Source organism: Zootermopsis nevadensis, unplaced genomic scaffold (assembly GCF_977971745.1).
Source record: "Zootermopsis nevadensis isolate Lab colony 2312 unplaced genomic scaffold, Znev_1.0 Znev_ptg000046l, whole genome shotgun sequence".
Taxonomy (NCBI): Eukaryota; Metazoa; Arthropoda; class Insecta; order Blattodea; family Termopsidae; genus Zootermopsis; species Zootermopsis nevadensis.
In genome coordinates, this window is record NW_028259178.1 from 1,054,658 (window position 1) to 1,067,022 (window position 12,365).

At 43.5% G+C, this 12,365-nt stretch overlaps 1 protein-coding gene and 1 non-coding gene across 12 annotated transcripts in view; one reads left to right on the forward strand and one right to left on the reverse strand.

The window, feature by feature from the left end:
- Positions 1–12,365, forward strand: part of kmr (pleckstrin homology domain-containing family A member kramer) — a 144,131-nt gene that overhangs the window by 4,470 nt on the left and 127,296 nt on the right. For 6 of the 11 annotated variants that reach the window (XM_087360737.1, XM_087360732.1, XM_087360733.1 and 3 more), the window contains exon 1: positions 9,137–9,612. The exons of 1 other annotated variant lie outside the window; for it this stretch is intronic. In XM_087360737.1, coding sequence (XP_087216863.1) covers positions 9,386–9,612 — 227 coding nt within the window. In that variant the 5' untranslated portion in view covers positions 9,137–9,385. Of the gene's footprint in view, positions 1–9,132; positions 9,613–12,365 lie in introns of those variants that run through there. 4 more of the 11 variants (XM_087360742.1, XM_087360741.1, XM_087360749.1 and 1 more) reach the window with 3 other exon arrangements.
- TRNAT-UGU (transfer RNA threonine (anticodon UGU)) lies at positions 2,061–2,132 on the reverse strand. Its single transcript has one exon. It is a non-coding gene; the product is annotated as a tRNA-Thr (tRNA).

The window sequence follows — 12,365 nt, forward strand, 5'->3', positions numbered from 1 at the left end:
AATGAAAAACCTTCACACCTGAGTGACCGACACTGCCGCCGTGCATGGCAAGTCGGAGTCGAGATCGGCCACGACCGATTACAAAACTCCACGGTTTCGAGAAATGTTTTGGAAACGTTTCAAATACGTCATTGGCACAGCTGATTTGAGCGATCCTTAATTAGGGCTTCCATGAACACGTCGAGGTTCGTGGTTCGTGCACGTGCCGTGACCTTGAGCGGCAGGTCCTGTATGTAGGAATGGGTCAGGGACTCGGTTTTCCTCAGTATTGTTACGAAAATTTGACACCAAAGCAATACTGCCATCATAATTCGGTTCCCAACCTCCTTTCAGAACAGTAACACGCCCGTCTCTTGGTTTTTATAGGAGCTGGGAGATTTTTTATTTTCTTCAGTTAATTTGTGGAAATTCCACCCATAATTTCGATGTTGTGTCCTCAAATTCGGAATTTTGTTGAAACTGAAGGGCGTCCACTGTACCAACTTCAGACCCGGTCATCTTTTGTCGCTGCGGTGTTGTAGTACGCAGGGGATAATATTAAAATGAGGATGTGCTCTAGATTCATGTGGCAGAGGATTGGACCTCTGGGTCTCGCAAAAGGCCGGCTTATAAACGTTGTCGGGTGATACAGCGTTCAAATCGAACAAGAAACTGCTAGATGCCAGCAAGTATAGACTTTCTGAAAAAGACTTCGTCTTATGGCGCAGGGGAAAATATTGCCTTAAGCTGTCTAAGGCGTGGTTTACTCTGCTCTGGACTGAATGAGAATACCGAGAAAACTGTCCAAACTTTTCCCCCCTCAAGATTTATGGGACTTGCTAGAATCGAAGTTGTGCAGTATTCCGAAGGGCGGTCTGTCCCAGATCAGCTACTTGCTAAAGTCCATTTCTCTGTCAACAAGAAATAACCTCCTCAGCCAGGCGACGCTCAACATCAGCGAGACCCCTGGAGTTTCAGTCTGAACCTCATTAGCAGCTGTCCTAATTTGCAAACTGTTGTGATCCTTCCCTTTGAAGCCGCAGCTCGCCTGAATATCGTTTAAGAATTCGGTCCGTACCGCGAAGAGAAAACAACGCCTCACCATTACAAAGATCAACTGGTTAACGCTGTTTAAGGAAATAATATAATTTATTCTGATAATTAATTAACCATTTGGAGCAGAGACTCGTTCAAATAATATTTAAGAATCCAGTCCGTACCGCGAAGAAAACACAACGCCTCACCATTACAAAGATCAACTGATTAACGCTGTTTAAGGAAATAATATAATTTATTCTGATAATTAATTAACCATTTGGAGCAGAGACTCCTTCAAATAATATTTAAGAATCCAGTCCGCACCGCGAAGTAAACACAACGCCTCACCATTACAAAGATCAACTGATTAACGCTGTTTAAGGAAATAATATAATTTATTATGATAATTAATTAACCATTTGGAGCAGAGACTCCTTCAAATAATATTTAGGAATCCAGTCCGTACCGCGAAGAAAACACATCACTTCACCGTTACGAAGATTAATTGGTTAACGCTGTTTAAGGATGTAATCGGAGTTTACAGTGACAATCATACGAAATATACTAGCAAATAATGAAGTCTTAAAAGTTGAATTTCGCTGTGCCGAGGTGGCTCAGTTGGTAAAAAGGCTGTCTGCAGACTGGACGACCGTGGGTACGTCTGCACTAGAGACGCCACGTCCAATCCAGCGTCACATCTGGTGGGCTTGCAGGTGCTTAAAGCCGACTGTTTCCGAAGCCAGGAATGCATGGAGTTTCACCTCCATTCTCCCATACAGCTTCATGACGTCATCACTACAGCAGCGATATTTCTGAAATCTCGACTTGAAATTTGTCATGGAAATCAAATTGGCATCTCTCCTTATTAAAATGTAATAAATATACGAAGAGATACGTAGTCTTTCTGCCTCCATCTGCCGTGTGGTAAACCTAGTACGTATCTGGAATTATAATGAGTACTACTTTATTTTTTGTTGGCGAGGTGATTTTCTCAGGGCCAGTTGTGAACACTTTAAATTCTTGAAATTAAAAAAAAAAAAGAGTGCCCCCTGTGAGGTTTGAACTCACGACCCCTGGTTTACAAGACCAGTGCTCTGCCACTGAGCTAAGGAGGCTTGCTTGTGGTGGCGTCATATTGTGCACTCAGGGTTGTGCCTTACCTGGCTTTGCGTTCTTATTCATTTCTAAAAAATCTGTAATTTGTTTATTAAATTACGCAGGTGCTAATGTCATTGGTTCGCCCCCAACAACTTTCAGCTGACTCCCGATAGTTACAAAATGGCTGCCGATTGATGTTCAGATAGCGAAATTTAGTTCGTCATATCAACATGGCGACTGCGCGAAATGCAACATGGCGACTGCCCGAAATGCAAATTTGGTTCTAGTCTTGTGTTTTTCCGATAGCAGATGAGATTTTGTTTTATCTTTTTGTGTGTATGAAGGGAACTGATGGGTGGTGATGGACCGAGTTTTGTGACAAAGGTTGTGGAGTCTGAGACAAAGCACGAGTTCGTTTTGAGCTTGAACGTGCAACTGTTATCTGGAAGTCACTTAACAATTACTGAGTAGTGTAAACTTTAAACTATAAATATGACAATATTTTAGTTGCATTAAATTTCTTACTCTGTTTAAGAAGAAAGCATCGTTTTGATATACTTCGAAATGTTTTTTAAAGAAAAATTAGTGGCTCATCTGTTTTGGATATTGTCTTCGCGTACCCACGAAGTTCTGTCGCAATTTCAAGGTCATACCGCCAGATGTTTTAATGTCGCCCGTGCAGGCTGTAGGAGCTTCGGATATTAGTCGACTTTTAAATAAAAATAATTGTTCTTATGTTTCTATTTTGTCGTGTTTTGATTTTCTCTATAATTTACGTGTTCATCCTTTGTGAAAGACGTCAACTGATGGATTGAACTGAATTGGCGGCGGTGATTTGATTTATTTCCACTGAAAATCTTCGCGTTTTGTCAGAGAAGTATTTCTTCAAACAAACTGTGCCAGGAATTATCTCCAGAGGTCGAAACTTTCGATCTCTGGTTTGCAATAGCATTCTCCATTTTTGGCCCAGGAGGACGACCGGGCACTGCCTGGGGCCCTTCGTAGCCTTAAATAAAATTTTCAACCCCCACCCCCCCACCCCAAATCTTTGTTGTTCGTCGTGACTTTTGTGACGACTGTCCAGCCACTTGGGGGGTTAGCGTGTACTACCCTGGTAGAAAACATTTTCCAAGCTCCGATCCTTGGACCAGTTGCTTGGAGTTTTGGGCGCGGTGACCGTCAGCTGTGGCCAACGCCATCACAAGAAACGTTGACAAAGTTTTTCACAGCAAGCGAGGATAGGGAAATCGTTGATGACAACGGTCTGAACCGATGTATTCTTAACAGTTAGTAGAAGGGACTCGCAAGATGACTTGCGTGTTTTGTTCGTAATGCAAACCATTTTATAGAAGCTGATGATCGCTCAGCTCGTCTGGGGTGTTTAATGATTAAAGTCCGCAACCTATTTGCACGAATTTCCTGTGTCCTTACGTCGTTCTTGGTTTGATCAGAGTAATAAAGTTCACCATGAAGTCGAAATTATGTACGTAAGTGATCTTCACTGATGATGAAATCAGGAAGAATTAGATGAGCTGTGCGTTTAGCACGCATGGGGAAGATCACTGTTTCGTACGGAATTTTTACTGGAGAGCTGAAGGTAAGATTCACTGGGCGTAGATTAAAGGATAACATTAATATGCATCTACCGGAAGTAGAGCTTGAGGGTGTTTATTGGATTCACTTGGCTCCGGGTTGAAACTTTTGGATTCCTCTTGTAAATATACAATGACGAACCATTGGACCTCATAAAAGCGGAGAATTACTCGACTAGACGAGCTGTCAAGAGTCTGATCGAAGGAGTTAAGTTTGCTTACGTCACGGCCCGTATTTTTCTCGCTTCAAGGTCACGATGGCTCTTGCTTTTAGCAGCTGATTGCACTTCGCTTGGAAACTTTACGAAGTTTCGGTTAATTAGAGTTGGTGTCCTCCAATTTCGTGCGTTCTCCGTATTTTTCGCAACAAATCGAAGTTCTCGCGTTAATAATACGAGATAGTATTTGTGTCTCTGGTCTGGATTTAGCTCACTGAAGGGACAGGATCCATTGACCCTCTGGTGCTGCAGCATCCGAAAAATTCCACCGCCTTCTAAAACGCTGAAGGCGTGTGCATTTGTGCAACAAGCTTGGTTTTTGTCATTTAGAGTGCGTAAGAGTGGAAATTGATATACAGCTCATCTGTCACCCCCTCTAATTGTTTATAGCATTGCCTCTCGGGCGGCATTATGGAGTCGGAACGTAAATTTAAAACTGATAACCAACGAAAGAAAAGTTGTAAGGCCATGAATCTAACTAACAAGATGGCTTACGGAACCCAAAGGTTCATCACCGAACTAACCAAAGCCCTCCACCGGACCCTGTCCTGGGCCAACAAAATCCAGTCTCCTTCAACTCCTATCTCCCATAGATCCCGCCTGAGATTATCCTCCCATCTACATCTAGGTCTCCCCAGTGGTCTCTTCCCCTCAGGCTTCCCAACCAATACCCGGTACACACCTCTTGTCCCATCCATGCGCGCTACATGCCCAGCCCATCTCATTCTTCTCGACTTAATCACCCTGACAATACTGGGGGAGGAGTACAGATTTTTAAGCTCGTCATTATGCAGTTTTCTCCACGCCCCATCGTCTTCTCTCCTAGGCCCAAATATCCTCCTCAACACCCGATTCTCAAACACCTGCAATCTGTGTTCCTCCCTCAGAGTGGGAGACCATGTTTCGCACCCATAGAAAACAACTTTAATTTTCAGGTTCTTAGAAATCAGACGGGAAGACAAAATTTTTTGAACTGAGAAGTTGCAAGCATTTCCGAAATTTATCCTTCATCAATCTTCCTTATGAATATCATTTTGATTTGTTGTTGTTGTTCCCAAATATTTGAACTTTGTAACCCTTTCAAAGGACTTATTAGCCACCCTAAGATAATTTTTCCCGCCTGTCTTCTGATGACGAGATACTAACATGTACTTAGTTTTTTTCTGAATTCACTTCCAGCCCCACTTGTCTACCAGCCTCTAGTAAAACTTCTGCGTTCCTCTTTATTGTATTCATATCGTCCCTCAATAAATTAACATCATCAGCAAATGCCAATGTCCCATTCAATCGCAAATCCTCCGCCTATCTTGAATTTTCCTGATCTTCGTCGTGTTTCTCAGTTCCTTCATAGATGAATATCGTTAGAGCATATTCATGACTTGTTTCTTTATTTAGTTTAACATTTTCGGGGCCGCGTGCCCGCATCCCCATCAATCCCATATAATATTAAGTTCCGTCCAACGCGGATTCGGGGAACGTGTTCTCGGCGTTGGACGAGGGTGTCTCCGTGACTCGATATCCTGAATCTCGTTTATTGGAACTGTGTCCTACCGCGTACGATTTATGATGTGGCCTTAAGAAACGTGTCCTAACCCTTGCAGCGTGGATGCAGATGTCAATTTCCATTGTTCTTCAAACTCTTGTCAGTGTATACGCAGATGAATTATGATCGAAGCTTTTGTTTGCTTAGAACAAACCCTGGGTTCCGTTGATGGAATGAGCGTCATATGGAACACGTGACGTGCAGACCGTCTGTTGTTTTTCCCCCGACTCAGCAGTGACATCTTTCGGCTAGCCACGAAACCAAAAGCCATAAGACTTATTGGTACGAGACACAGCCTTCGTGTTTTAGTATCGATTCTCGGCGAACAAATTGATTCATCGACTATCCACTGATTTTTCCTCACACGAATTTTCAACATTTTTTAATACGCTGTTTTTTTTACATCTGGGGGATGTTTGCCCCCCTCCTACTCCAAGCAGATTTAGGGGACCACCCATTATCGGCTGTCCGCGACTGCTATTCAGTATATTCGCAGCTATCCCCCCACCCCCATATCCGTGTAAACGGGAATCATAAGTAACGTAATGAGATTATTAATGTGGATTGCGTAGAAGTGATTCCAGATAACCCCTTACGAATTTGACATCCTTGTTCCGTTCCCTAAAGCCAAAATTACCCCAGATATTTCCAAAGCGTCGTTAAAAAATTGAAGCGAGGATTACTGGCATTTATGCATGTAATTATAATTATAATACGATAGCCACGGTGGTCTAGCGGTTAGAACGCTGGCCTTGTAATCCTGGGGTCCCGGGTTCGATTCCCGGCGGTGCCCGAATTTATAACTTGTGTTGGGCAAGGCCGTGGTCTAGGCAACACGGAGTTTTCCTCCGTGGCATCCCAACAATTACTCCATTCACACACAGAAGAAGGCAATGGCAAACCACTTCTGGATCATCTGCCAAGAACGTATATGAACAGGTCCCAGTCCGAGAAAAGGATGGAAGGATCCTGTTCATATGGACCTGTCGTCAGACAGAACACTAAATGAATAATACTCAGGGCAGATGGTAAATGGATCGGGCTTCTTTCGGGCCGATTAATTTTCTAAAACGCCGATCCGTATCGTCCCTCTGTGTCCGGACGAAGTCACTCCTGCCTTCGCAAATGTTTTACTACGTTCTGACAAGGACTGTCGCTCACCTGAACTGCACGCGCGTTAGCTCACTCTTGCATTGTGGTTGCGTGCCACAAACGATACATGTGGCTGGCGTTAATGCACATGGCAGTGGGTCTCCATGTTTGTCCTTGGGTTCTCCCTCACCGCCTCCATCTGGCAGAAACACATGTCAGAGCGACAGAGTGCCAGTAGTGTTCTCGGCTCTCTGGTTGCTGTTGGTTGGTGTTTGTCAGTGTTTGGATGTGCGGAGTGAAGCGTCGAGACGCCAAGATGTGCAGGGGGAAATCGATTTAATTTAATAATAAAATATGAAATAGTTTTCGTAGTCGGCCTTTGTGCCAAAGAATTTTTTTTAAAAAAAAGTCTTTTTGGATGTGTTATTAATATATTTTAATTTAGTTATAATTTGTGTACTTCTTAACTGACCAGATCTCAAGACTTCAGTCGGAAATCCCTCAGTGAAGGGACCAAAATATATCGTGTGCATTGGATTTAGCTGGCTAAGGGTATTGATAAAATTTCGGGTGTCGTAAAAGTCGGGGGAATTTCTTAACGAGCTGAGGTACCATTAGAAATAGCAATTGTTTTTGTATTACCATTCTGCATTCCTGAATGTTTGGTATTAATTATAAAAGTGTGATCATACATTACCCAGGTAAAGGAGGATTCTTTTGTTAGTGCGTCTGTTTGTGTCTTTGTTACGTTGTTTTCCCCTCATAATCATATTTATGCTAGTAGAATTACGTAATATTACGACATTTTAATGAAATCTATCAGTGAACGAGTTAGTGTTCTTTTAATTATGCGTGTAGGTTATAGCAGTTTAAAACTAGCTGATTTTATTTTTAATAATTTATTGAAGAGTCTCAGATGATCGCAAAATACTTGATGATTTCCGGTCTTTAAACTGAATACAGAGCTGAGGAATTTTGATTCCGTGGTGTTCCAGACGCGAGACAAACAAGACCTTCAATTCTTTCACACGTGGTCCACGTGGTGGCGATTTTCTGTACTAAATGTTCTGAAAATATTAAAGTATCAGTGGAAATTAATTTATCAGAATCAAAAACACTAAACACAGAAAATGAACATTAGAACACTGTGTTAACACCACAGCAGACAGCACATATTGGTAGGAATGATTTAAAATAATACGATTATCTTAGAGGCTTCGCCATTCCAAGACGAATCTGTACCCCCCCCCCCCCCCGATCATTCAAAATACGGAAAGAGTTACTCCCCAGAAGGAATATTACTTAATTTATGAATACCAATGACGGTTAACAGCTGTAATAGCCACTTACCTCTTCAAAAGAACCAACACAAAGACATCTTCCTTACTGTAATATATTTAATATAGTTTAATTACTTTGGGTGTGTTGTCTACCGGTAACAGCCGACGGTCAGTCACGTGACCAAACCTCCCAATCGCATTGCTTAATTCGCGTCGTGATATCAAGACTGCGTGTTCAGGCAGGCAGTTTTTTTTTCTGAAATGGTACAAGAACAATTTCTTGACTTAAAACACATGGTAATGGTAAATAATTCTTTAAATTTTTGAATTTTGTGTTAGATCAACCCTTTGAAGCCGAAGATCGTCTGAATATTATTTACGAATCCAGACCGTACCGCGAAGAAAACACTACACCTCACCATTACGAAAATCAGCTGGTTAACCCTTCGAAGCCGAAGCTCGTCTTCATAATATTTACGAATCCAGACCGTACCGCGAAGAAAACACTTCACTTAACCATTAGAAGTCGAATCAGGCGGTACCACATAAGATTTAACAAAAGAACGTCCCGGTCAAAGCCTTAATGTCGTGTCTCGTGGTCCGTCACCGACACGAGATAGGCAAACCCTGACTCACTGGGATAATCTTTTATAGTCTGAGACTGGCGAATGAGTTAATTTAGTACGAATTTGGGTCTTGTCCTTAGTGCAGTGTACAGAAATTCCTCACACTCGCCTTTCCAGCTGCTGTCAGCGTCAACACACGACTGAATCGTGACGAACATTTTTTCTCTCTCGAAAGAATTTCGTCCACGAAACCGGATCTATTCGATATCACGAACGTCAAACATTGCGGAAATTCGAATTTCGTGTGATGTCGTCCTGATCCAACTGCGTAGGACGAAGGGATACGATGCTCTAAAGAGGCTTTACATAGGCATAAATCTTTGACCGGATGAACTGAGAGGTAGAAATTGATTGGCGTAAATGGGAGGATAATATTAAAATCTATGTTGAATAAATGGAATAAATTCGTCTGACTTACGATATGACCAGTGGAAAAATGTCTTGAAAAATCTGCGACAACAGTCAGCTTTTCAACAAAGATTCAGCTCCGTGTTTTCTCCAGTATTTTTCTGGAAGCACTGAGGAAAGCCTCGTACAGAAATGCCTTTTTTTATATCTTAGAATCGATCTTGGGACCTCGGGAATGCAAAATTGGTTACCTAGGATGAATTGGAAGGGACTTATCGGTCTCAATGTGTTATACCACGTCAAACCCAGGGTATAATTTGTTCGTCTTGGCTGTGTTCACTTTTTATTGAGTTCCAATGAAGGGATTTCGATTTGATTAACGTAGTTCTGTGTGAATTTCGTCGTCTCGAAGAGAACGAGAAAGGGGCTGAGGCGTGGTGTGTGACATGGCTTGAGTAAACACGCGCCTCGCGAAGTTACAGACAGACTGACTCACCGTCGGGTTACAAAGGCACTGTGTCGCGTCTAAGAGTGGCCTTGAAGCGTCCAGTGTCCTATAACTTAAGCGGAAATGCCCCCGACGGCGAACCCGGTGGCCTCTGGAAAGAGACGGCCCCGTCGAAGTGATCCGCTCCTGGCGCCCTCAAGCGGCGGCACCACGAAGCGTGCTAGTGTGATCGTCTGCACGCGACGGTGGGCGACTTGCCTTGGCTGCACGTCGGGCCGCCCGGGGCGGGTTCCTGACAACGCCGTCTCCAGGTTCAGGTTCGACGCCATCCGTCCGGCTGTTCGAAACAGGTAAGACTCCCCCATTCTTTCGTCAGAGGAAGGCAACAGATTCAGTTCGTCTACTCGCCGAGACGTTGATAGCAATCCTCCAAGCCCTGAGCTCCAGTCTACCGAGGTAGGTCTCCAGATACCTGAAGAGAAGCGTTGGGCTACGGGACGTGGCGTCCGCGTACTGCGCTAACTCGACGTGCCGGGACGGTGTGGGTTAGTCGACGTACAGACTTAAGAGCTCAGGGGAGACGAGTCCGCCCTGCACGACTCCAGCCCGCATGGCACGACGTGTGGACGTTTCAAACGCTGTTGCAGGTCCGGTCTTCAAGATCCTGTGATGATCCAGACAAATTAAACTTTTCGTAACATTTATTTTTAAAGTTAATAGTTCTTAAACACATTTTTCTAATGCTTTCTAAGATACTTTTAGTGACTTTAACAAATTCATTGGTGTTGGAATGTTATTATAACAGACAGTATAATCCAAAATCAAATACCGTCAACCAACACATATCGTGGGCTGTTTATTACGAGTTTGTAATGCAATTTCAAGGTCATCTGAATCTGTTGTAATTAAAATGGTTACAGAAAAGTTTTGCGGACGGACGGACGGTGATGGTTTTTGAAAACGCCTAGAACACGAGGCAGGAACACAGTTCCCATCGAAATTCGAAGCGGGTACATAACAACGCAGGCTAAAACTCTTGTTGCAATGATCAATTGACATCCGGTCCACAGTGCGTGCAATGATGCAAGAATTCTCTCCTCCCAGCGGGCGGTCACATTCCGCCCATAGTTTTGTGATGACTGTGGGGGACAGGAAGAGCTACCAACTGTTGCAATTTCTAACTAACGCTTTGAACACACAGCTTTCAAACCGATGGCCTCAGGACAACGAAAAACATCTCATTAATGCTACGCGCGTCTATACTCGTTCTTGTAATGAGTCGTCCCTGAAATGTCGACGACTGACGCGAAAATAATCAGGAACCAGTCACGTTAGTAGTGTCATTAAAAGCGTTTCGCCGAATCTGTTGAAAAGTTTCTCAACGAGTCCAGTTTTAAACTTTAATTCACCCACAGAAATGCATGCACTCGGATGTTAAGGTATAAAAATTAAACTTTTATGACAACCGACCCACACTTCTGGGTTCAAAAGAATATTTCCCATCTACATCAAATAAAATATTTAATTCCGATCGAATAATTAGTGGAAAACTGGAAATCGGCAGAAGTTTATCGGGAGTTCTGTCTGATTCTGTTTGTGGTCGTCCAACGAATTGTAGACGTTCAGTAATTTGCCCTAATTAAGGCAATGCCATAAACCGCTCTTGTACGCACTTCAACCGATTGGCGGCGACTGAATCTGCAACATCTGGATCTAGATCAAGACATCGGATTTCTAATCAAGCGGAGTGGACGTCGTAACCACTGAACCGCGACTGTTTCCCCCCATTTCGCTCTCGAAGGCGTTTTTCTCTTCTCTTAAGCCATTGGTGAGTTCCACCACCGAGAGTTGCTGGCTTTGTTTCGAGCTCCAGAGTAACGACAGCCAACACCCAGCGTCCTTTGCAGGGGACACAGAGACCAAGTTGGCCTTCCTCTGATTGACAGGAACAATTAAAAATTTACGCTGACGATGGAGTTGTGCTCGCCCTCGTAAGCCGAGGACTGCGTTCGCGATGTGCCTTATACCCTTCTGGCAATCAGAATCACTGAACAAGGCAGTTGGGTGTGACACCTGGCTCTTGCATCCTGCAGGAAGATGGTACGAGAGACCGAGGTCTGATGTTAAAGGGGGAGGGGGGATATTTGCATCTGCGAGGAGGGGGGTGTCACGTGACGACAGATAATTTGCCTCATTATCTGTACTGTTCAACAAACAGGATGACGGAATGAAGACGGAAGAAACGGGCATGTAGCACGCATGGGAACAGTGAGGAATTTTGATTTAAAACCGTGAAGGGACGATACAGTTTAATTACGGATGAGAGGATATTATTAAAATGAATCTTAACGGGTGTGTCGATGTGGGACGGGGTTTATCTGTCGCAGGATATGGACGGGATTGTTTCGGTTCGCTGATGGATATTTGGTTCCATAAAGTGTCGGCCGATTCCTCAACTAACTTGATCCCAGCATCCCGACGCCCTCGTGAGATCAAGCAATCGCTTTGTTGTGGTCCACTGTGACGTAATGCTGACGACAGCTATGTCCTCCCACGTGGGACTTTTCGAAACGTGATGTTACGTGTTTGTGAATCTTCAAGTGTTGAAGTCAAGTGCCCACAGATGTTAGACCACCCTCAGCGCTCTGTAGTAGGGTCTGGCACTCAGTTTGGTGGGGGGGGGGGGGATTTACGTTGTGAACATACGAGGTGCGATCGGAAAGTTTCAAGACTGCGCGTATAAAAACCCGTACACTTATCTCAGGTATTAGCAGCAGATGGACCTCAAACTTCTAGCCCGGAACTAATTTATCTCTGGCCCTGACAACGTTCGTAACGATTTCTCAATCGTTACGAAACAAAAAACTCTCGCCGTTGATATTTCCAAAAACGTTGAATTTAAGTTTGGAACCGCGTATCATCTGTTTTATACTTTACATCGCCGACGTTTCAGAAGTCCAAAATAATATCTGTAAACTCCTGGCTTTGTTTCCTTAGGAATCAAATCGAAATGTCGTAAATATCGACTATACCATATTGTTATTTTAGAGTTTATAAAACACGCCTTTCCTTCAAGTTTAATTTTTTAAAAGATATCACCATG